Source organism: Perognathus longimembris, chromosome 1 (assembly GCF_023159225.1).
Source record: "Perognathus longimembris pacificus isolate PPM17 chromosome 1, ASM2315922v1, whole genome shotgun sequence".
Classification (NCBI taxonomy): domain Eukaryota; kingdom Metazoa; phylum Chordata; class Mammalia; order Rodentia; family Heteromyidae; genus Perognathus; species Perognathus longimembris.
The window spans coordinates 44669959-44694419 of NC_063161.1; the positions used below are offsets into that span (position 1 = coordinate 44669959).

Sequence of the window (24461 nt, forward strand, 5' to 3'; positions counted from 1 at the left end):
ATAAGGTCTGGCTCAGGGCTTGCATAGCTGTTTCTAGGGGGCTGGAGAAGAGGGGTATCAGTTAGGTATGCTGAACTTTTCCGTACCAAAGATGCATAAGGTGTGAGTCTGTATGATGTAGGCCCAGGAAGAGCAAGAGAGGGCTGCGTGCATGCATCATGTGCATGTGCACATGCAGCACAGTGGGCAGTAGAGCAAGGCCAGTGGCCAGGGCTACACTCACAGCTGTTGGTGTCATTGGCCACGGCAATGATGCCCATAGGCTGCTGGGGGATGTCCACGCGCAGCAGCTTCATGTCACTGCCCACATACTTGTTGGCCCGCTGCACTGCCCGCCGCACCCAGTCAGTCCAGAAGATATGCTCTCCATACACAGCCAGTCCAAAGGGGTGCACTGGCTCAGACTTCAGGATCACCTGCAGAGAGCACAGCGTTGCTGTCCCTGACTCTACCACTGCAGCTAGCAGCAGGGGGGGCGGAGGCTGGGAAATCACAGAATAGGAAGGACACCCACATAGGCATCTTGCCAACCCTCTTGCTTAACTAATGAGGGAACCAGTCCCCAATGGAGCCCATGATAAGAACCTGGTTGGACTTCATCTCCCAGTGTGCGTGCATGTTTGCCTATCTGTTTGTCTATCTGTTTGTCTGTCCTGGGGCTTGAACTCAGGGCTTGCCTGGGCACTGTTCCTGGACATTTTTTTGTTTTTCCTCAAGGTTAGCAGTCTACCACTTGGGCCACAGTTCCACTTTCAGTTTTTTGGTAGTGAATTGGAGATAAGAGTCTCAAGGGGCTGGGAATATGGCCTAGTGGCAAGCGTGCTTGTCTCGTATACATGAAGCCCTGGGTTCGATTCCTCAGTACCACATATATAGAAAAGGCCAGAAGTGGTGCTGTGGCTCAAGTGACAGAGTGCTAGCCTTGAGCAAAAAAAGAAGCCACGGACAGTGCTCAGGCCCTGAGTTCAAGGCTCAGGACTGGCAAAAAGAAAAAAAAAAGTCTCAAAGACTTTCCTGTCTGAGCTGGCTTCAAACTGCAATCCTCAGATCTCAGCCTCCTGAGTAGCTAGGATTGTAGACCTGGGCGATCAGTGCCTGGCATCTCAGCTTTTCTTGCTATGCCTCAGGCCTCCCTTCTGGTGATCAGTGCCCGGCATGCCTGGTTCCGCCTCTCCTCACACTGCCTTCCTGCCCAGTAGCCCTGCCGACTCACATAGCGATGGGAGCCGTCATACTCGCAGCGCTCAATCTTGTCCAGGGTGGCATCGGAGAAGTAGAGCTTCTCGGCGCGGTGGTCGATGGCCAGGCCGTTGGGTGTGCGGATGTCCTTCTCGATGATAGTCAGGACATTGGCTCCAGACAGGGCTGCCCGCATGATGCTTGGGTGCTGCTCATTCCAGTTGGTCCAAAACATGAGGCTGGGGAAGAGGCAGGCAGGGGTCAGGAGTCAAAGTCATAGGGTCCACCCTGAAGTGCACAGGCCAGCCTTGTGGACAGCAAGAACCCAAGGGTGGGCCAGGGGGTAGACCAGACCCCCAAATACCTGGCAAACCTCAGAGTCATCTAAGCCAACACAGCATCAATGCCGCTAGACACTGATTTACTGTGATGTGTGTGGGCACACATGTACATAGCAAAACACCCACTTACATTTGCTGAGAGCAACAGGCTGTGCAAGTGCGTCAGGTTCTTGAGTTCTAGCCCCGGCTTTACCACTTACTAGCTAGATATCCTTAGGCAATTTACTTAACCACTCAAATCTTCTTTCTCTTCTGTGAAATAAGAAGCATATACCTGCCTCATAGTGTGGTTGAGAGAACTGATTGGGGTTTTTTTTTTTTTTTTTTTTTTTGGCCTGGGGTTTGAACTTGCGGCCTTGTGCTTGCTAGGCTGGCACTCTACCCCTGGAGCCATTGTGACCCCATCCCTGCTTTATGCTGGTTGTTTTGGAGATGGAATCTCACAGACTTTTCTGCCTAGGCTAGCTTTGGATAAGATCCTATGGCTCTCAGCTTCCTGAGCCTCTAGGATTACAGATCTGAGCCAATGGTGCCTGGTGTAGTGGTTTACATGTGTAATTCCAGGTACTCAGGAGAAAGAGGCAAGAGGAGTCTGAAGGCAGTCTGGGCAAAGCTAGAGACCCTAGCTGAAAAACAAAATACACAAACAAAAGGATGGAGGACTTGGCTCAGGTTGCAGAGTGCTTGCCCAACAAACATAAGGCTCTGGTTCAATCTCCAGTACCACACAAAAATAAGTTTATATCCATCTCAATAAAATGGTAAACACTGTACAAACATTTTACATGCTCCCCCATCCCCCAAATGCTCTCTCTTCTTGGCAGTAGAGCTGTTTTTTTTTCCTAAACCACCCTGGATCCTACCCTTAAGAAGTCCTCTAGAGCAGGGGGCCAGTAGCTCATGACTATAATCCCAGCTATTTAGGAGGCTGAGATCTAAGGATTGCAGTTTGAAGCCAGTTTAGGCAGGAAAATCCACAAGATTCTTACCTCCAATTAACTACCAAAAAGTCGGAAGTGGAGCTGTGGCTCAACTGGGAGAGCGCCAGTCTGGAGCAAAAAAGCTAAGGGATAGTGCCCAGATCCTGAGTTTAAGCTCCAGTACCAACACACAAACATGCACGGGCACACACACACATCTTCAAGACTCACCCTTTATTATAATTTAAGACCTTTATGAGCTGTGGTTTGAACGCCAGCACTGTGTCTTGCCAGCTCTGACCCTGAACACTTCCTCTGGGTAAAGGAGGCCCTAGGCAGGCCATGCGTAGACTGCAGGGGCTGTCAGGCATGACACAATGACAGTGTAGGTGTCAGGCCTCAGGTCCACCCACTATTGGATGGTGGGCCCTGTCCCCTGAATGTCACACTGGGGTGGAGCTCCTTCCTCTGCTTCTGTAGTGGGACCCATGCCTGACTCCTGCTGCTCTTGCAGCCTATTTTGCCCAAAGCTCTCCAGGTTTCTTGCCCCCACCTCAAGCCTCCCCACACAGGTGAACGATCACCTGCTTCTGCTAGGCCCTCATCCCTGAGGAAGATGCTGGTTGCTCATGAGCTTCTGAACAGGCATGAGGAGGAAGGTTCTAGATGCTGGTGGAATCAGGAGGTAAGTTTGGTAGTTTGGTGGGAGGTAGAGATGGTATTCCCACTCAACTGCCCCTCCCCCCCCAACTTGCACAGGAGAAAACGGAGCCTTAGTGGCTACAGTCCTCATTTGACTAGACTCGCTTGCTGGTCCCCAGCAGGGATTTCCATGGCCTTAGGCCCTGCCAGCTCCTACTCCCAGCAGCTTCCTGGGACCTCGGGCCCTGCCAGCTCCCACTTCCAGCAGCTTCCTGGGACTGAGTAACGGCACACCGAAGAATGGTGCTGATGTAACAGTGGGCTCTGAGGCTGGTAAGACGGCTCTATGGGGAGGTAGGGTGGAGGGAGGAATGTGTTCCTGGGCCAGGTGGGCAGCAGCCAGCCACACAGTGGACTACTTGCCTAACTGTGAGTTCCTCAGAGCCAATAAAATCCCTCCTCCCAGTCTGGGGTGGGTCCATCCGGAGGAAGTGGGGTCCTCTGCACCTCCATCCGGGCCACACTGGCTCCTTTCAACTCCCCAAAGTGCCTGTTCCTTCTGGCTGAGGAAGGCTGCTCAGACATTCCCACTCTCTCCTTGGGGACCCTGTGTCCTTCTCCGGCGTCAGCACCCTCCAGTCACCCCCTCAGAGGACTTGGCGGGGTTCCAGCAGGGCAGGTCCTCTGCATAGTGCCCCACCCTGAGTAGAATCATATAAGCCCTGGGGGCAGGGGCCCCTGCTCCTGTTCCCTACCGGATTCTTGGCACCTGTGTGGTTTCAGAAGCCCCTTGCTGATGAACAAATGCCACTGGTCCTGGGGAAGGTGGGGAGTGGGGGTGGGGACAACACTAGCCTAAAGGTGTCTCCACAGAGGCTCAGGGCTGTAAAGGATACCATTGGTGTCAGGGCCACCTCAAAACAGGTGAGGGCATCAAGGGTCACGGCGGGGAATGAGGCAGAGGAAACAGAGGGCCCTTGTGCCAAGCTGGCAGGGCCTGCTGGCTGGGCTAGAGCCGGACTGGAGTGACAGACAGCCCAGGGTGGAATCTGGGTTCGGCACTCATGGTTTCTATGTAGCAGCTTTTGGGTTTGTTTGTCCCTTAGTTTCCTAGTAAGGCTTTTTGAGAACATTCCAAATACTGCTGAATCAGGGGAAAAAGTGTTGCTCATACACAGGCCAGGATTGCTATGGTGAATGGGGTGGCTTCCCCCACAAGAACGCAAGCCAGGCACAGAGAGTAGGTGGGCCCCTGGAGCTGGGGAACAGCACCCACACTTGGGTTGTTTTCTTCCTGGCTTGGACTCTGGTGCCTGCCTATGCCAGGGCGGGGTGGGGGGGGGGGGCGGTTGCTTTGTGGGCCCTACCGGCCCTCAGCCTTTCCTCCTCAGGCTTTGGTTCCTTCTCCTATCCAGGCAGCTCTACTTTATTATTAACACGCACAATGCCACTTAGTCACTGTGACAGCCCCAAGCCATTGTCACTGGTCCCATGAAGATGAACTCTGTCCAAGCCAGGGGGCTTGGAGGCCTGGTTCCAAGCTTTCCACATGCCTAGGGGTCACTCGGGGGGGGGGGGGGTGTCTTTGCCTGAGATTTTGAGTTTCAAGGCCACAAAGGACCTGCGCTGTGCCTTGACCACTGGTGTCTGAGGACTGAATCAACCACAAAGCCAGAAGCATCCTCTACAGTCCCAACCCTTCCTCTAGTCTTGGCATCTGAACTATTAACCTGCTGTATCTCCTGAGGCTCAGAGAGGTTTATGCAGCTCACTTGAGGCCACACAGCAAGGAAGAACAGAGGTCTGGATGAAGCCTACCTTTCCTCCTCCTGCATCCCCTACCTGGGGCTCTCTAGGTCAATTTCTGCCTCCCTCCCCAGATCAGAGTCCCTGTGCCCCCACTTCTGGGGCTGAATGTTTACTTTTGGCATTCATCCAGCACAAAGGCCCGGGGGTGGTCGTCTCCAGACATGGTGATGACTGTCTCCCGCTCGAAGGCCCCTGGGCGAGTCTGGTCCACGGTGTGGCGGGTGATGGTAGATGTTGTGTAGCTTGTCCAGTAGAGAGTGTCCCAGCCACGGTGATAGGCCAGACCTTCCACAGAGCCCACGTCTGCAAAGAAACAGCCACAGCCGCGGGTCAGGAAGGGCCAAAGGACAGAGCTAGGGGGTGGCCTGGCAGCCGCTAGGGCTACATTGTGGGGCACCTGCTTCTGTAACAGCAGGGGGAAGGACCTACATTGTGTCTTGAATACAGCTCTTTCAGAGCTGGGGTTCTGTCCACATGTGCAACATGGATTTCAGTACACAGAATCCTATGTGTGCTGAACTGGACAGCTTCCTACTCCAAAAGACTCAATGGGATTGTTTTGTAAGGCAGACCTCAGGTAAGAAGACACAAACCCAGAACCAGAGATACAGCTGAGCAGCCACGTAAGAGGAGGAAGACTCAGGGTTCAGTGGCTCCGGCTCATGTGGTTCCACCTCATGTGGCTCCACCACAGGGTAGTGTGCACAGCCTGAAGGGAGGGGCGGCTCTGCCAGTCTTTCTTGATCAAGTTATGTTACAGTGCAGTTTAGCTTGAGACTCTACTTTTTTCTAACCAGTCCTGGGGCTTGGACTCAGGGCCTGAGCACTGTCCCTGGTTTCTTTTTGCTCAAGGCTAGCACTCTACCACTTGAGCCACAGCGCCACTTCTGGCTTTTAAAAAAATATATAATTGGTACTGAGGAACTGAACCCAGGGCTTCATGTATACAAGGCAAGCACTCTACCACTGGGCTATATTCCCAGCCCGAGACTCTACTTTTGTGTTTTCTTTGATGCTGGAGATGGAACCCAGGGCCTTGCAATATGAAATGCATGCTCTACCACCGAGCTCCACCTCAGCCCCTTGGATGCTGTGTTTTAATTTTATTATTTATGTAGTCCAGACTGGCTTTCAACTCATGTTCATTCTGTCTCAGCTGCCAGAGTTCTGGGATTACAAGCATCTTTTGCCATACCAGGTGGACACTGGTTTGGGGATAGAGGGTACTGGGGTTTGAACCCAAGGCTTCACACTCTCACTTGGCTTTTGAACTATGCCTCCAGTTCCAGCTCTTTTCTGGTTAATTAGAAATAAGAGTCTTATAGATTGGTCTGCTTAGGCTGGCTTCATCTTGAATAGCTAGGATTATAGGTGTGAGTCACTTAGCATCCAGCTCTTATCCCCTGTTTTACTTTAGTTATTTTCAAGTAGGGTCTTGTGTTTTGCCCTGGGGTTAGGCTCAGACCTTGATCCTACAACTCCTGTGTAACTAGAATCACAGGCATACCACCACACAGACTTGTATGTTGAGACAGGGGTCTTATTAACTTTTTGCATGGGTAGCCTCAAACCAAGAGTCTCCTGATCTGCACTTCCTGAGTGGCTGGGCTTACAGGTCTGAGTCACCACACCCATCAAGATAGACATACAGACAAGATTTTGTAAGTCAGAAAATGTCCCAGAGGAAGCTGAAAGGACAAGTGTGGATTTGTTGGTTTGTTTCTGCTGAATATGCAGAACCTAGTTCAATGCTTGGTGGGTCTGTGGACCAGCTGAATAAAGAAGAAAGAACAAATGAGTCAAGGCCTTGGGCTCCAGAATGAACTGAAACACACATAATTGAGCAATCAAATGTTTCCAAAGAGGCTGGGTGCTGGTGGTTCACCTCTGTAATCCTAGCTATTCAGGAGGCTGAGAGCTGAGGATTGCAGTTTGAAGTCAGCCCAGACAGGAAAGTCTGTGAGACTTTTATCTCCAATCAACTACCAAAAAGCTGGAAGTGGAGCTGGGTCTAAGTGGTAGAGCACTAGCCTTGAGAACAAAAGTTCAGGGACAGAGCCGGGGCCCAGAGTTCAAGCCCCAGGATCAGCACAGGAAAAAAAAAAAAAAAGTTTCCAAATAGTTGAAAGTCTGGGCTGCAGAGAAAATTCTGTGGCTTCACTGAGCTCTGGGTCATGTGCCCCCCTCCCCCACCCCATGGGCCCCCATGCTGAGCCAAGCCTTCGTGGGCACAGGCAGCCTCTGGACCCTGCCTCTTCATGTACATGAGAAAGTGCAGGCTTTGCTATAGTCGGAAACTTGCCTAAGTGACTGGCAGAGCACCAGAGCCCAGATCTGGAGCCTGTGCTGGGGAGTGCTGGGGCAGAACAGAACCCAGTGCAGGAGGGGAAAGGGAGGGAGGAGGGAAGCTACTGACTCCAACCTGTCAGAACTATAATGACACAGGAATCTGGCTGGCAGGTCAGGACCTGCAGTAGACAGGACTAGAGCTAGGGGAGGGGTGCCATCTGTGCTGATGCCCTCCCCCTTCCCACTTCCTGGGAGGATTCCCAGCCTGGCTTACTCTCCACAATGGTGGTTCTCCCTGATCCATCATCATTGATCTGCTGGATGTTCCCAAAGTGGATATCACTGAAGAAGATGCGATTAGGGGTCCCCGGGGAGGTGCCTGCTCGGTAGTCGAAGGCCAGGGCAATGACGTTCTTCATGTGTTCGGGATCTTCGAAGGGCTGCACAGGCGCATTGAGGTTGCGCTCGTCTGACAGGTGGATGCTCTTGAGAATGGTGCGCTCCGAGTAGAGCAGGTAGCCGGCGTACTCGCGGCATGAGGCCCCATCTTCTGCCAGCATCCCATGGGCACAGGCACAGGCCCGCTGCTCACCACCCCGGTATAGGCACAGCTGCTGGCACCCACCATTGGCTACCGCACACATGTTGGTTCCTGGAGGGTGAGGGAGACAAAGGGCAGGGCTAGCCAGGGACCAAGGCTCCTTGGTCCCTCTCACAGCTTGGTCAGTAGAAACTCCAGTTAGGGCCCTGCTCTGCCTGGTATCCCCAGATCACACACCCCGCCCGTGTTCAACACCTAGATCTGTCCTGGGATCTCATGGAAAGTTCCCCCGTGTATCTCTCCTGGTCTTTCTTCATCCTCCCAAGCCAGGCAGCCCTGGCTCACCAATCTTCTACAGCCAGAGCCTCAGCCTCACCTTTCTGCCGGTCCCGGTTGAAAACTTTGATGTCTTTAAGCTGCACCCCAATGCCAGTTCGCAGGGGCACCGAGTCTGTGGCATTGTCTTTGCTCCCACGTTTGATGGAGCCATTGGCATGAGTCCTGTTGGGAAAGGGAGGGCAGGACATAAGCAGAGCACCTGTGGAACCAGGAGGGAGGGGACAGGCAGGGGAAGGCAGGACAGAGCCCCCACCTGTCACTCCAGTAGATGAAATCTTCAAACACAGACACGGAGAACATGTCCATGTTGTTGCTGGACAGGACCACCTCGCGATTCTCTCCCGTCTCCAGGTCGATGCGCTCGATCTTGTCTGTCCGAGCGTCACACCAGTATAGCTTCCCATCCTGCAGAACAGAGACATCCATTCACTTCACCTTAGCCCCCAGCCCTGAGTAGCCCCTGTATCCCAGGCAGCCGTGAGAGAGTGCTCCTGCGTGGGGCTATGTTCAGTTTTCTCCTCTTCCAGTCTCCTTCCCCATGCCCTACTTCTATGCTAACTCTGTGTGAAACACTCTCACTTGCAAAACTTAATATATGTACATATTATTAATATTCCTGGTACTGAGCATCAAATTTTAAGCATACCAGGCAAGTGTTCTTCTGCTAAGTTCCAACCCCAGCCTCTCACTCTCCACATGGCCAAGAAATCCTACTCTGTGTGGAAGATGGGTTAGAGGAACCCAAGATTCTCCCTGGTCCATGTCTTCCCCTGCCCAGGGCTCAGCAATTGCTAAGGGAAATCTACCCCTCCAGCTCCAGGGCTAGGGGTGTCCAAACCTGATAGTCCACTGAGATGCCATTGGGCCAGCTGATGCTGACATTGACTAACACCACTCTCTCTGTGCCATCTAGGCGAGACCGCTCGATACGTGGGTACTGGCCCCACTCAGTCCAGAATAAGTATCTGTAAGGTACAGGCAAAACAGGAGTTGTCAGTATCCTGACCATGCAAGAGACTAGGCTTCACTAGGGGGAGCTAAAAGAGTGACAGGGCAAGGTTCAAGCCTGACCAGCTCCTCACCCCTTCTCTGGGTGGACAGTGATGGCCCGGGGCTTGTCCAGACCCTGGGAGATGACCACGTAACGGAAAGAGCCATTGAGCCGGGCGACCTCAATGACATCAAAGCCCTGGTCTGTCCAGTAGATGTTGCCTGAGGAGAGAGTTTGGGGGGGGGGGGCACAGGTAGATTGGTGGAGACACGAGTCCCCCTCCAACTCCTGCAGCTCCCTATTGACTCTGCCCCACCCCACCTTCTCTCTTTCCTTCAGAACGCCGTGTCTCCCTCTTGTTTGATTCTCATATCTCACCTGCAATCCAGTCTACCGCAATGCCCTCTACGCGACCGATGCCGTTGGTCACCACGTCTTCACGCCATGTCTGGTCCCGCTTGGCTCGGCTGATGGTGCTCAGACCCATGTCCACCCAGTAAATGGTGTCATTTTCTGAGAGGAGCCAATGTGAGGATGCCCAATAAGGCAGAGCTCAGGAAGGGTCTCAGTCATGTACTTGGAAGGGGAGATGCTGGGTGGGAGCAGGGCAGGTGTGGAAGCCCTTCCCAACCCACCAGGATGGACTCTACCTAGACATCAGAGCATTACCCCCAAGCGTCCTGGGTCATGCTCATTACTCCTGCTCACCAGCATGGAAGTCGATGCCAACAGCCAGAGAGGTTCCTGACACCGGGACCAGTGCATCTGACTTGTCATTGGGATCCAGGGGTATTCCACGGATTCCCTCATGCACAGAGTACAGGAGAAAGGAGCCCACACCTGAAACACAGGGACTTATAAGATAACACTCCGGAAACTGGCTCCTGTCACTTTCGACTTGTCTCCCTTTTCTCCAACCCCCCTCCCTGCCCCCCAGCCTGAAGAAGTTCACAAGGCTGGAAGGGCAGGAGAGCCCAGCTACGGTGAACCACCTGCAGGACATCTAATGAACACTAGAGGGCAGCAGAGACTTGGGTTTCCCTCCTCACTCTGGCCACCCAAACCAACTCTAGAGGCCCTTAGGGAGAGAAGCTGGGAGGCTCAGAACAATCAGGATCACAGGACTCCAAAGTCTGGGTTTCCAGTTTGTCCTCCCTGCTCTAGGCCACACCTTTTCCCAACACATCAAACTCAACCTTCCCGGCACCTGCTCACTCACTCTGGAGCCAGTTTTATCCCATTCTCCTAGATCTTAGTCATGCATCTTAGCAACCCCCCTTTTCCTTTATCCCTTTAATATATTGTGTTCCCAAATGAATCTTCTGACGGAAGCTGGGTAGAAAAAGCAAAAAACAAAAACCATGAGTGGCCAAGTAACTATGGGAAATCCAGACAGCAGAATCCTCTCCTGCAATGCTCAGTATAGACAAGCAAATTCAAGGCTCTGAGAAGCTGTGCTAAGAAACATTTGTAAACTTTGTTCACCCCAGTGTTTCTTTCTGTAACATCTACCCACATCAAAGGGAGGTTCCTGGGAGCTCACTTTGGGAAAAAGTACTGTCCTGGGGCAAGCTGGCAAACCAGTTAGCAAGTTCTTGTGAAATATCTCTGAGAGTCTCACCCCTTCTCTTCAACCCAGCTACTGGGCCCAGCCCAGTCCCCATCATCTCCTGGAGACGCCTCTTAATAGTCTCCTAACTGATCTAACTGCCTCTGTTTCTCCCTCCCCCATTCTGCCAGCAAGGCTACCAGGTTAATCTTTCCCAAACACCACCTTCTAGGCATGTGTGGCTGAAGCCACAGGAGCCCCACCCTACCTCCTGGCCTTATCACACTGCCCATACCCTGTCCACCGTTTGGCCCAGGGGCCCTGCTCAAGCCCTCTCTGCTGCTTCTGCTCAAACTTGGATCACGGAAGATCCCTCACCCCTCATCCCCTGCTTTCACTCAGGGCATGGTGATGCTAAGCACATACTACCACTACACATACTACAGCTACCAACCCAAGCCTTCATTCCTCCCCATCCTGTAAACCCAGCTCCTAGCACACCTCTTCCGTTCTTCTTCTAGCCTGCCTATCTCCCAGCATCTCCAAAACCTATGGGGGGCATTGGATAGTCATGGCTGCATTAGAGTCCATCTTCCTGCACACATAGGCCCCTTCTTCTGGCTCAGGCTGCAGAGCACAGTGGGAGCACAGGGGACACCTGTGGGTTCCCCCTACATCCAGCCCAAAGGGGGTGCTTATTAAGCATCCAACCCACAAGGCCCCTAGAGGTACGTGCTGAATGGTCTTGGTCCCCAAGGTAAGAGAAGGAAGAGGTGGATCCAGGGTGAGGGATCAGGCAGGGAGGAGAAGCGGGGCACTGACCCTCACAGGCCTGCTGGCCACTCCGGAGGCTGTAGCCAGCTGTGCACATACAGGAGCGGGTTGTCTCAGACGTGGGCAGGCAGAGCTGGGAGCAGTCACCATTGTTGACACTGCAGGGGTTAGTGCCCTCATGGTCTGGGGAAGGCAGCAGAGATGAAGGGTTAAGTGAAGCAGGGAGCTGGTGGCTCATGCCTATAACCTTAGCTGTGCTCAGGAGGCTGAGATCTGAGGACTGTGGTTCAAATTCAACCCAGGGCAGGAAAGTCTGTGAGACTCTTATCTCCAATTAACAACTGGGAAGCCAGAAGTAGAGCTGTAGCTCAAAGTAGTAGAGGGCTAGCCTTGAGAGAGCGAGAAAAAGTAGCTCAAGGACAGCTCTCAGACCCTGAGTTCAAGCCCCATGGGGGGGGGGGAAGGGGGAAGGGTTAAGTAGCCTTCCTGGGGACCCGAGTCTTGAGGGTCAGAAACAGGACGCTCACCAACTTCACCCAGGACCTGGAAGAGTCCCCCTCAACTTAACCCAGATCGTTTGCCACCTAGCTTCTTGGTCCTGGTGACCAGGCTGCTGTGAGAAGAAGCAAAAGGAGCCCCTGGGGTGACAGGGGAGCCTAGGTGGCTTTCATCTTGTTCACCGCCCCACACTCTGTTCTGGCAGCCTGGACCTACTTTGGAGCCACTTTGAAGGTCCTGTCTGTCCCCAGCCCCATTGCCTTGGAACCCCCAGATACCCGGTCCCTTGCCCCCACTGCCTACCCAGCTGGATGCTTTCATCGTAGACCTTCATGTGCATCACCAGTGTGGTGCTGTTCCGCAGGACCACGGAGCCCGAACCGTCAGCCTTGTTGCACGTGCCCATCTTCTCCGACACCTGGTCTGCCCACCACAGCTTGTCTCCTGGGGCAGCAGGAGGGGATGAGACCCTTGGGAAGGCCCCCGAGCCAGTGCTGCTGAAGGGCCTGTGACCCCATGTCATTATGTAAGGAGGCAGTCCCTACTTCCTAGCCAGTCTGGCTGGCCTATCCCTTCCCATCCTCATTGTCCCTCCACCCGAGCCCTCACCCATGATGGCCAAGGCGGTGGCCTTGCCCAGCTGGCTCCTCATGGCCTCGATGACCTCCAGCCCGCTCCCATCCAGGTTGCAGCGGTTAATGGTATGGTTCCCAGAGCTGATCCAGTAGAGTTTGCTCTCAGGGAAGTCGATAGCCAGGCCTGGAAGATGGGGGTGTCACTGCTAGGGATTCTGGCACCAGAGCCAGATCCAGAGGTGGGAAAAAGAGTATGTGTGAAGGACAGGGCTCTAGGGGAGGGCGGTAAGACCAGGGGCTAAGCTGGAGCCAGGGGAGGACCCGGGAGGCTGGAGGGACCCTGAGATCATCTTCTAGAAGAGGAGTTAGGGGAGGGCTGAAGGAACAGGCAGGGTAGCTCGTACCCACAGGGCCCTTCTGGCCGCTGAAGAGCAGGGTGCGATTGCTGCCATCCATGTTGGCCATGCTGATGTTATCCCCGTCAGTCCAGTACAGCTTCCTGGGGAAGAGTGCCCAGAGGGGGAAGGTTGGGGGCCTCTTCTTCCCAGCCCCTCCCACATGCCTCCCAGCCGTGGGCCCAGGCCTACCCACGAAGAGGGTGGACCACTAAGCCGTGGGGCTGCTCCAGACCCTGCACCACTGCATTCTTGAAGGAGCCGTCGAGTCGGGCCACGTTGATCTGCTTCTTGTTGGTGTCATAGCTGGTCCAGAAGAGGTTGCGGGACACCCAGTCCACAGCCAGCCCATGGGCATTTGGCAAATCTGGGGAAAAGCAGCAGCGGGTTGGTGGCTGGACATGTGCAGAGCACAGGCTGGAGGGGGAGATGGCATTGTTCCAGAGGTCAGCTGACCCAGTGGCTCACCAAGAGGGAGCAGGATAGGGAGAAGGAACATCAGGGTTGGGGTCGGGTGTGAGTTCTGGGTAAGGGGAACAGGACTAGACCAGACCTGCAGAGACGACGGTCTCCACGCCCGTGCCATTGATGAAGGCCCGCTTGATGGCCTGCGTCCGCACGTCAGACCAGTAAACGCGCTGCTCCCGGGCATCATAGTCCAGCACAGTGACATTGTCAATGTCGGGCACGGTGAAGGAGATAATGTAGTTGTAATAGGGGGCATCCAGGTCCACACCCCGAATCTCCATCTGGCGTGCGTACAGCAGGAACTTCTTAAACTCTGTGAAGAGGGCAAGGCTGGTCACTGAGGGCCCTCCTAAACATCGAATTTTGGGGCCCCTCCTTTGCTTCGCTCTGCTTGCTGCTGGCTCTTGGCTCTGGGACAGCAACTCTACCAGGTGCTAGCAGGCTTACGGCTTCTTCCTACCATGCCCATCTTGGGAACCTCTCTAACTAGAACCCTCTCTTCCCTTAACATCCGGGTATCTAAGCACTGCCCTCTGGCTTCAGTTTCCCCAGTTTCCCAGGGTTCTAGGGGGAAGGGCTGTCCTACCATAGCAGGTGGTGTTGTCCTTGTGGAGTTTCATGAGATGGGGGCAGGCGCAGGAGACAGTGCGGTTGTAGTTGATGAGGCACAGATGGGAGCAGGGACCCCGGCCCCCATTGGCCTTACAAGGATTGGGTGCTAGAGGGAAGAGAAGAGAAAGAACATCCTGAAACTAGTCCTTACCTGGTTTTTCTCACCTATGCCTCCCTTCCCTCAAGTGGCTCTCACGCACACATGCACGCACACGCGCACGCACACGCGCGCGCGCACGCACACACACACACACACCTGGATGCCAAGCCCCCCTCTGCTGCTAACAGCTGCTCCACCCCTTGTTTGCACCATCTGCCTCCCCATCAAGTCAGAAGGGACGCTGGTGTCTGTCTGTCAGCCTTCGAGGCTCGGGTATCTTACCCATGGGCTGCCGGGAGGGGTGATACACCTGCAGGTCGAAGGGCTGGGTGTTGGTCCTCTGTACCACAGTGACATTGTGGCCAGTCCACTTGTTGGCCTTGGCCAGCGTGTTTGTCCGCCAATCAGTCCAGTACACCTCCCCTCCATACAGCGTCACTGCAAATGGGTGTGACAGGAACTCGTGTCCCCGAAGCACCTCCATGTGGCCGGAGCCGTCGTAACGGGCTGAGTAAATGGCATCTGACCTGAGGGTCAGATGGAGTGGAGTGAGGATGGAGAGAGCTTCGAACAGCCTTCCCCAGGTGCCCACTTTCCCGCGCCCAGGCCTGCAGTCCTCCCAGCTGGACATTGGGGCCTTGTTTCTCCCAAGCCCTGCTGCCTCCGGAGAGGCAGAATCAACAGGAGTCAGGTCCCACCCTTAGACACCTCCCCCCCCCACCCCCAGGGAGTCCGACTCTTCTCACCAGGATTGCTACTGACAACCAATACAGGGTTTAGGTGCAAGTTAGAAAAAGGCAGCCAAGCACTGGTAGCTCAGGCCTGTAACCTTAGCTATTCAGGAGCTGAGATCTGAGGATCACAGCTTGAAGCCAGCTCAAGCAGAAAAGTCTGTAAGACTCATCTTCAGTTAACCAGCAAAATGCCAAAAGAGGAGGTGTGGCTCAAATACTAGAATGCCAGCCTTAAGAAAAAAAAGCCCAGCGAGAACCCAAGACCCTGTGTTCAAGCCCCAGTACCCCCTGGGCCCCCCCCCAAGGCACCCTCTCCAAGGAGATTGATTAGGAAGTCTCCCCTTGCTCTAGGCAGACAGAGCCCCCAGACTAGGGCAGATGTGAGCAGATAACCACAGGGGATGGCCCTGCTTTGGTCCTCTCGTACTCGCCTCTGCTCCCCCTGCCTGAGCCTCTCCCTCACCCCAGCCCTTCTACAATGCTGGGTCTTTGGCCAAAGACATCTCACTACCCTTGTCCTTGCAGCTGTGGATTCTCACTCCGCCCTGGGGCTGCAGGTTTAGGCCTCTCCAGCAAGTGGGAGAGGGTCAGGGCACTGACCTGGCATCGATCCAGAGGATGCGCTTCTCCAGGTAGTCCACGGTGAGCCCATTGGGCCATCCCCCAGAGCCTGTTTCTCGGTGGACTGTGCGGCGCCCTGCCCCACTCATGGAGGCTGCCTCGATGCGGGGTAGACTGGCATCCCAGTCAGTCCAAAATAGGATTCTGGGGAATGGGGAGGGAGAAGGGGGTCAGGAGGGAAAACTTCAGGGTCTGTGGTAGGACTGTAGGTAAAGGGTGGGAAGAGGGTCAATAGCACTGAGGAGACAAGTGCCCCTGGTCAGGCTGACTGGGACGTGTCGGGGATCCCAGGGCCAGGAAGGGATGGGCAGAGTCCTTACCCATCCCGGGGATCCAACGCGATTGCCCTTGGGTGCTCAATGTCACCAGCCAGCAGGGTGGTCCGGAGGGTCCCATCCAGCTTGGCCACCTCAATCTGATCCAGGTTACTCTCTACCCAGTAGATGTTTCCCGCAATCCAGTCTACAGCCAGGCCCTCGGGTGTGGCCAGGCCATACTGAATCACCACCTCGAAGCTGGTCAGGGCTGAGAAGAGAGAGTTAGAGTGTCTTGGGGGTGGGGATTTTAGGTGTGTGGATCCTAGTATCCTTGGATGTTCTACCCTCCACCCTGACACCTCTGCTAATACCTCTGCTGCTCCCAACAGTGAACTTCCCAACACCCCCATTCCTCACTCAGGCCGCTCATCCTCTCAGGAGGTTAAGCAGAGAAATGAGTGGGATGGAGGACACCTTCTGTCTGCAGCTCTCGTAAGGACTAACTTTGAGGAGGAGGTCTGAGCAGAGCATGGGGACTTTAGGGGTTTGACTTAATACGAGGAAGTAGGCACTCCCCCAGAATATCTTAAAAGATTTTCCTATGTGGATAGATGCATATACCTTAATACTTTAGACACTTTGCATGGTGTGAATATATCATAATTTACTTAGTTATTCCCCTGTTGATGGACATTTGAGATAGTTTTGTTTTCCTTTATTACAAACAACCCAACCTCCTTTGGTAAACTGTGCCTCTTTTGAGACTTTGTTCAGAAGCCAACTTACTGGGGACCCTCCTTGACCACACAACCGCAGTTTCCTAGTGCCCAGGTGGATAGTAGGTGCATAATATTGCCATCTGGGCTGCTGTGGGACCAAAGGCCCAGGTACTCCAGCCCTACATTTTTTTTTCCTTTCAAGCCTACAATTCCAGCACTTGGGAGCCAAGCTCCAGGCCATTCCAAAGAAAGGGTGATCATTTTGTTAATTATCAGGCTGGTAACTCTGCTGACAATAATTACGGGGCATCGGGCTCTCAGACCCACACCAAAATCTAGACCAATTAACAGAAGCGTGGGGGGTGGGGAGCCAAGGCTTCTGCTTTGGGGCCACCTGGATCTGGGTCGGTGGCCCTGAGTGACAAAGTTTCCCCATCTGTGTGCAATCCTGGCATCAATTCCAGGTACCTCCGTTGTCCAAGAGCTTCCCGCGGTAGATCTTGTCCTCCACCACGTCAGTCCAGTAGAGGGCGCTCTGGCTGAGATGGAAGTCCAGAGCGATGGTGTTTCGAAGGCCAGGCACTAGGACGCTGTAGTCCCCTTTGTGAAGGTCAATACGACGAATCTCATGGCGATTGGAGAAGATGATAAACGGCTTGAATGGGTCTAAGGTGGGAAGGACATGATTCAGTCAGAGAGGGGGAGCTTGCTGCCTCTGTGTTACCCTGTCCAGGGTCTCTGTTGGCTCTGGCCATTCTGAGGCCTGAATGGAAAACTCAGCCTTTGGCATTTGGCCACCCAAGCCTGGCTCAAACAGGCCCAGGCCTGCCTAGCCTGCCCGGCCACCCTCCTCCGCATCTCACCCAGGCTGCGGCAGCTCTCGCCATCAGGCTCCAGGATCCAGCCTTCATAGCAGGAACACTTCACGCTGAACTTGTTCTGGTCACACTTCTGGCTGCATTTGAGGTGCTTGGCACAGTAGCTCTGGATCTGGCAGGTATGGTTGTCAGGGCCCAACTCCATACCCAGAGGGCAGGAACACACAATGCCTTCGCCAGGTGCAACTGAACAGTTGTGACTACACCCGCCGTTATTCAGAGAGCACTGGTCTGGGGGAGGGGGGAAGGACAGGCAGGGGACAGGCCCAGGGTCAGGATCTGGAAGGAAGCAGGACTATGGACCTGCTGGGCTTCAAGTCTTGTACAGCCCAGACCAAGCCTTGGTGTCCTTCCCATAGTCCCCATCTTCCCCACTCACACCAAGCCTCCACCTAATGCTTTCCAGGACCAGGATTGGGGTCCCAGCACCAATGCCCAGGACAATTGCTCCCATTCTTTTTATTTCTCTCGTCCCAACTGCCCTGTCCCTTCTTCGGTCCATGATTGGGTTCCTGGGTTCAGTCCCTCTTCCTAGAACTCTTCCTGACTTGGGTGTGATTTAGAGCACTAAGGAATGTCCCACCCCCTGGATGGGCCTAATGGCCAATGGCGATTTAACTAGTCCCAGCCTGCCTTATCTCCATGGCTCCTACGGAGGAGAAAGAGGTAGTATGGCTGCTCTACTCCTTGCCCCATGTGCCACCCTATGGCTCTTCCTGCCTCTGGGATTGACTCCCTCAACGTCCTCTGTTTGGACCTTGAATGTGCACCCTCCTCTCCTCTTGTTCTCACAAGTTCTACCTGGGCCCGGGAGCCCTGTTAAACCCTCACCTCTTCCCCAAACCTGTGTGATCATCAGTTCTCAACCTGAGCCTCTGTCAGACCAGCAGGGGAGCACCATACTGTCTGCACGAAGCTTTAGGAGCAGTGTGATCCTAGACCGAGAAATTTAACCTCTTTATGCCTCTACTTTCTCATTTGTAGAATGGAGACACAGTGGTCCCCGCCTTGCAAGGTTGCTTTGTGGCGTGAATACTAGAAAATTGAGAGAGGACTCACACAGCACCAGTGTGAGTCCTACATCAACCTGATGCCCAACCCTCTTTCTAGACCTCTCCACACAGTCCTGCCCTGGCCTCACCTCCTCCCCATATCCTAGACCCTCCCGACCAGCCTCACCGCAGAGCTCGCCCTCATCTGAGCCGTCTCCACAGTCATCATTGCCATCGCACAGCTTCTCAGGGGGCAGGCAGACCGAGGTGTTGTTGGCACAAGGATGGGAGGGAGGCCTGCAGGCCAGGGACTCGCAGTTCTCCTCGTCTGAGTTATCTTCACAGTCGCTGTCACCATCACACACCCACGCTTTGCTGATGCACCGAGCTGAGGGAGGGGTGCGGTATGAGGGGCCCAGCTTGGGGTCCACTAGCACTAGAAACCCTGGTGGGACTTGAATTCAAGCCCAGGCACTATCCCTGATCTTTTCTGTTCAAGACTAGCACTCTACCTCTTTGAGCCACAGCTCTACTTCCAGTTTTTCTGGTGGTTAATTGGAGATAAGAGTCTCATAGACTTTCCTGCCTCGGCTGGCTTCAAACCACTATCCTCAGATCTCAGCCTCCGAAGTAGCTAGGATTACCGGCATGAGCTACCACACCCAGCTTCCCCGAGGCTTTTTCTGTCAAACCCTCAAAGGCAACAAAGAAGGTACTAAAGCTCAATTCTGGCCAGGATCTTGATTCCCAAGTCCCGTGGACAGGCTCTGGCTCCTCCACGCCTCTCCCAGTGGGTGACGTACAAGGCTTTTTGTGCTGCCTTTTGTGTCACAGTGTCCCCATCCCTGCAGAAGTGCTGTCCCTTTGTCACAGCTCTCAAGATGGGCTCCTCCAACCCAGGTGGCCCCATTTCCATTTTCTCCGACCCTTCTTTTCACCTGAGTCCTTGCAGCCAAACTTGACGTTCGGGTCACAGACATGGGTCACTCCTTCACAACTCTTCTCATCGCTGGAGTCCATGCAGTCAGTGTCTCCATCGCAGCGCCACCGTAGAGGAATGCACAGCCCATCCAGCCGGCACTGGAACTCGTCAGTATGGCAGCCACCAGGGGGCCTTGTGGCTGCAGGAGGGAGGGGGAGCTCAGGGTTAGTCTCCCTACCCCCTTCTCTATGATCAGCTTGGGTGTGAGCTTAGAGGCCCAGAGCCTTAGGCCTTATCCTTCAAGGAATCCAGGACCATCTCTAATCTCCCTGTTTCACACTCAGATCTCAACGGGCCAAGCATTCCTCCATCCATCCTACAACCCTTTTTTTTTTTTTTTTTTTTTGCAGTGGGAGGGGGGTGGAATGCTGGTACTGGGGCTTGACCTCAGGGTTTTGTGCTCTCACTTGGCCTTTTCACTCAAGGCTGGTGTTCTAAGACGTGAGCTACATCTGCACTCATGGCTTTTTTGCTGTTTAATTGGAAATAAGAATCTCACAGACTTTCCTGACTGTTTGGCTTCATGATCTTTAGATCTCAGCCTTCTGAGTAGCTGGGATTACAGATGTGAATCACCAATGCCTGGCTTCCACGAACATTTATCAAGTGCTAGCTAAGGGTACCATGTACTGTCTCTGGTGCTGGCAGTGATCAAGACCAAGCCCTTGCCTCCGTGAAGCTCAAATACTAGTGTAGAGAGAGAGATCTAGAATGGAACAGTAGATAATGACACATGCTCAGGGACTGTGGAGACAAAGCCAGGTAGAGGCTGGAGCTTGATGCGATGACGTTTAGCTAAGAGAGTCAGGGGAGACCTCTGAGCAGGGGGCATTGGAGCAAGCCACAGGGTCTCTGGAAGCACATTCTCAGCAAAGGGAACAGCCAGTGCAAAGCTCATATAGGATTATGCCAAACACATTCAAATAATGGCCAGGAGGCCGACAGAGCTAGAGCAGAGTGAAGGGGAGGTGAATGTCAGGGGTGCAAGTAGGAGGTCAGAGATAGGCCAGGAAGAAGGGCTTGGCATTTACTCCCTGTGTGCAGGCCTGAGGTCATGGATGAGTGTGAGCTGACTATTTCACTAGGATCACTCCATCCACAGGATCTAACTCTGGAGGCCAGCAGGATTGCAAAGGTGCCACCCAAGTGATAGCCCAGATGGCCGGGCACTGGGCCGAGCCTCCCTGCCAGGCTGCCACTGGGTACTGGATTCCTCTACCCATCTGCCCATGAACATGGCTGCACTCAGCCTGTGCCTGCACCTTTGTCAGTAGCCTCCGAGCTGATATTCCTTCCTTGGGGTACTTAAACCTTTCTGCAATATCAGGGGATAGCCTGATTTGTTACTGTCCCTACATGAGCCTTCTCCATCAGACTAGTCAATCTGGCCTCACCATCACCCCATGAAAGTGCTCAGCTTCCCCGCTGAGTCTTGAACTGCAGAGATCTCCAGGCCACCTCCAACCCTACTGGAAGCCTTTCTCTCCCTTTACCCACAGTCTATTCGCATTCAAACCCACTTCCTCCGGGAAGTGGGTCCCAGACCATCCTGACTCAGAACCATACTTATCAGTACCAGTGGGGCCTCTGATGATGCTACGTGCCTGGCCTCATTGACTCATTTCACACAGAAGCCACTTGTCCAGGTTTGTCTGGCTCATCTGGAGGCCATTGAGCCTGCTCACTATACCACACAGCCTCGAGGGAATCATCCTTAGGACTTCAGGACATCAACAATCCTGGTCACTCAGTACTTCTCAGAGTCCCTAGAGACTCAGTGACTTTCCTGAGCCTCCTATTTTTCTTTCCTTCCCCTGCTCCTCTCCGTGTGTGTGTGTGTGTGTGTGTGTGTGTGTGTGTGTGTGTGTGTGTGTGTGTTGGCACTGGGGCTAGAAGTCAGGGACTGGGTGCTGTCCCTTAGCTCTTTTGCTCAAATATGAAGCTCTACCACTTGAACCACACCTCCATTTCTGGCATTTTGCTAGTTTACAGCAGATAAGAGACTCATGAACTTTCTTCCCCAGGCTTGCCTCAAACCCCAATCCCCAGTTCTCAGTCTCCTAAGTAGCTAGGATTACAAGTGTTATCCATAGCACTCAGCTTTTCCTAAGCCTCCTATGACCCTCCTAGGCCTCTCTCTCAGGTGGGGTGCGTGGTGGTACACAATGTTCAGAACTGTCTCACTTAACATGGGCTGTATAACTCCATCAGACAGAAGCTGTAAACTGGTAGTTCATGTGCTAGATAAGGCCTGTGGGAAGATGTTGGTTTACAGTTTTTTTTTTTTTTTTTTTTTTGGCCAGTCCTGGGCCTTGGACTCCGGGCCTGAGCACTGTCCCTGGCTTCTTCCCGCTCAAGGCTAGCACTCTGCCACTTGAGCCACAGCGCCGCTTCTGGCCGTTTTCTGTATATGTGGTGCTGGGGAATCGAACCTAGGGCCTCGTGTATCCGAGGCAGGCACTCTTGCCACTAGGCTATATCCCCAGCCCTGGTTTACAGTTTTTAAAAAACTTAAAGTCACCACATGCCAGTGGCTCATGCCTATAGTCCTATCTATTCAGGAGGCTAAGATCTCAGGATTGTGGTTTGAAGCTAGCCAGGGCAAGAAAGTCTGTGAGACTTATATCTCCAATTAAGTACCTAAAAAGGTGGACGTGGAGCTATGGCTCAAAGTGGTAGAGCACTCTCCTTGAGACAAAAAAACAAAAGGCTCAGAAATAGCACCCAGGCCCTGAGTTTAAGCCCCAGGACCACAGTCCACCCTCCAAAAACCAAAAACAAAACCCTCCATTTCTAACTTTCCTAGAAGCGAGGCAACCCTGAATCTATACTATTCCATGGTAATAATCAGCCAACATTTCTGGAGAAGGCCTATGTCCTCCAGGAAATGAAGCCTGGGTATCAGGAGTCCTCACGAGGCTGTCTGTTCTTCTTTGGGTCCTGGGTACTCACTCATTCCTACAGGTAGGAATTGCCTTTCTTCAGGCAATTTAGGAAACATAGCCCTGTGCCAAGCGCTCTTGGAGCATCATCTCACTAAACCCCATGTCAGTGCCATGATATCAGTGCTATTATTACCCCACTCTGCAGAGGCCCAGAGAGTCTAAGTAGCCTGCCCAAGGCCACCCGGATATTAAGTTGCAGGGCTGGAGCCCAAAGCCAAGATCACCTGGCTGCAAGGCCTATGATCTTAGCCCTGGGTGTGGCAAAGATTAGTTGGCCATCTCCCTCTCCAATAGGACAGGAACCTCATGAAGGACACAGGTGGCCAGTGTCCTCATGACACCCTGCACCATCTATTATCACATCTGTTCCCAGATGGGGACAGGCACACAAGGGACAGATGGCTGGGCCAAACGGCTTGATGAGGTGGGCCTACTTTTGTCCTCACTCCATCCATCAGTCCCAGGGGGCTCACCCTGGTTGGTGCAGTTGGCATGAGTCTCATCACTGTAGTCCCCGCAGTCATTGTCCCCATCACAGGTCCAGTGCTCAGGGATACAACGCCCACTGTTGCACTTGAACTGGGTGCTAGAGCAGGAGTGGCTACAGCCAGCCTCGTCACTGTTGTCCCCACAGTCATTGTCTGGGAAGAGGGGAGGAAAGAAGGGGAAAGGCAGAGAGGAGGTGAGCAGAACAGCCTACCTGTGACCCAGCTTCATCCCCTCCACCTCCTCATTCCCACCCACAGCCCACACCCCCCCCACTTGAGAAAATAACAAACAGAAAAGACACAGAAACTGCATAGACTGCAGCATGCACCATGGCCCACGTGGTGGGGTGGGGTGAGGAGGGCTCCAGGAGGGCCACTCTCTGAGTCTCAGAAAGGCTGGGGGTGGGCAGGGGCAGGAGCTGTTGCAAAGGACGAGGACAGAGTCTGATTTCTTTGGGGGACAGGCAGGCAGGGCTTCTCTGGTTCAGGAGGGAGAGAGGTAGGTAGAGGGCAGGGGAGGTTCTCTGGGAAGGGAAGGGCTTCATTAGGCCCTGCGCTAAGCTTGGTCTCTGCTGGGTATCCACCCGGTGCTGGCTGCTGGCTCATAGGGGCCTGCCTGTGGCGGGGAGGGAAAGAGCCTCTTCTGAAGATTCTGAGGATGGCTGAATTAGCATCCTGCCTTCTGGGCCCTAAGATAGGGGGTGCTGGGTTGCCCTCCACACCCACAGGATGCCTGGGAAAACTGGGGTTTAGCTGTCCCGCATGGTTTGTGGTCCTGCCCCTCAAATCCAATTAGATTTGCTTCCCCTTCTCATCACCCTCTCTGTGCCCTCCTCTCTTGGGTGGTGCCCTCTGCCCTCTCTGCTACATTTTCCATTCTCCTCTCTGCTGCTTTTCCTTTACATTCTAGCAACTCTGGGACAGGGGCCTGGGGCTCTAGGGGTGGCTGAGGCCAGCTGAGGCTCTGGGGTGATGGTGCATGTGCTTCTATGCACTGACCGGCAGGCTCAGGACAGGTCTTTTCATCAGAGCCGTCCCCACAATCCTTCTCTGAAACACAGAAACCGCCAGGGCAACCATTGGCACTGGAGACATGGTAAGGAGGAGGGCAATGTGGCACCGACTCAACCCATCCTCACCCGAGAGCCAGGGCTGGAGCCGCTGGGATAGCACGTTACAACACAGAACCACCCCAGACACAACAGAGCCATGACGGCATACACAGAGATCACATGCCCACACATTTACACATACAATGCTCAAGACTGACATCACCTGGTCCATGGCTGACTGCCAAGTAAGCTCCTGAGCCTGGAGCTGGGAGCCTGGGGGGGACACACCAGGGGCCCCAGGAAATGGGGGTTGCAGGAGAAAGAGAGTGGGACCTACACTCTCCTTGCTTTGTCCCTCTGTTTTTTTTCTCACTCATCTTTGCCTGTTCCTGAGCCCTGTCAGGGGGGTGGGCAGCTCAGGCCCTGCCTAGAGGAGAAATGTGAGATGGGCAGTGTCTCCCCTCAATTCACTTTGACTCCCCCAGAGTATTTCTGCATCCTTCCCTTTTCTCTCTGCCAACCCACAAGGATTTCAGGGGGGAGCCCCAGCTTGGTTCTAAATCTTTTCCCTCCTTATCCAAGATAAGATAGCTTCCAGCTTTCCTAGGAATTAGGGCAGGTGAAAGAAGGCAAGCTCTTACCATTGTCACACCGCCAGTTGATGTTGATACATCGGCCATTGCTGCAGGTAAACTGAGTCAGGGGGAAGCAGGTAGGATAAGCTGCCAAGGAGAAAGAGCAGCTAAGTAGGGTCCTCGAGATGACATAGCA

At 53.8% G+C, this 24461-nt stretch overlaps 1 protein-coding gene across 1 annotated transcript in view; it reads right to left on the reverse strand.

Moving 5' to 3' along the window:
- Lrp1 (LDL receptor related protein 1) overlaps positions 1 to 24461 on the reverse strand; it is a 92660-nt gene that overhangs the window by 22403 nt on the left and 45796 nt on the right. The window contains exons 19-44 of the mRNA XM_048361289.1: positions 24332 to 24412; positions 22624 to 22791; positions 19162 to 19344; positions 18411 to 18611; positions 17217 to 17462; positions 16822 to 17019; positions 15698 to 15902; positions 15357 to 15521; positions 14305 to 14549; positions 13897 to 14028; positions 13396 to 13623; positions 13035 to 13209; positions 12852 to 12946; positions 12482 to 12631; positions 12176 to 12316; positions 11423 to 11557; positions 9760 to 9891; positions 9430 to 9564; positions 9143 to 9272; positions 8899 to 9025; positions 8314 to 8465; positions 8098 to 8222; positions 7455 to 7832; positions 5005 to 5194; positions 1214 to 1418; positions 224 to 416 (exon numbers count right to left, since the gene is read on the reverse strand). Of these exons, the coding sequence (XP_048217246.1) occupies positions 224 to 416; positions 1214 to 1418; positions 5005 to 5194; positions 7455 to 7832; positions 8098 to 8222; positions 8314 to 8465; positions 8899 to 9025; positions 9143 to 9272; positions 9430 to 9564; positions 9760 to 9891; positions 11423 to 11557; positions 12176 to 12316; positions 12482 to 12631; positions 12852 to 12946; positions 13035 to 13209; positions 13396 to 13623; positions 13897 to 14028; positions 14305 to 14549; positions 15357 to 15521; positions 15698 to 15902; positions 16822 to 17019; positions 17217 to 17462; positions 18411 to 18611; positions 19162 to 19344; positions 22624 to 22791; positions 24332 to 24412 (4515 nt within the window). The remainder of the gene's footprint in view (positions 1 to 223; positions 417 to 1213; positions 1419 to 5004; positions 5195 to 7454; positions 7833 to 8097; positions 8223 to 8313; positions 8466 to 8898; positions 9026 to 9142; positions 9273 to 9429; positions 9565 to 9759; positions 9892 to 11422; positions 11558 to 12175; positions 12317 to 12481; positions 12632 to 12851; positions 12947 to 13034; positions 13210 to 13395; positions 13624 to 13896; positions 14029 to 14304; positions 14550 to 15356; positions 15522 to 15697; positions 15903 to 16821; positions 17020 to 17216; positions 17463 to 18410; positions 18612 to 19161; positions 19345 to 22623; positions 22792 to 24331; positions 24413 to 24461) is intronic.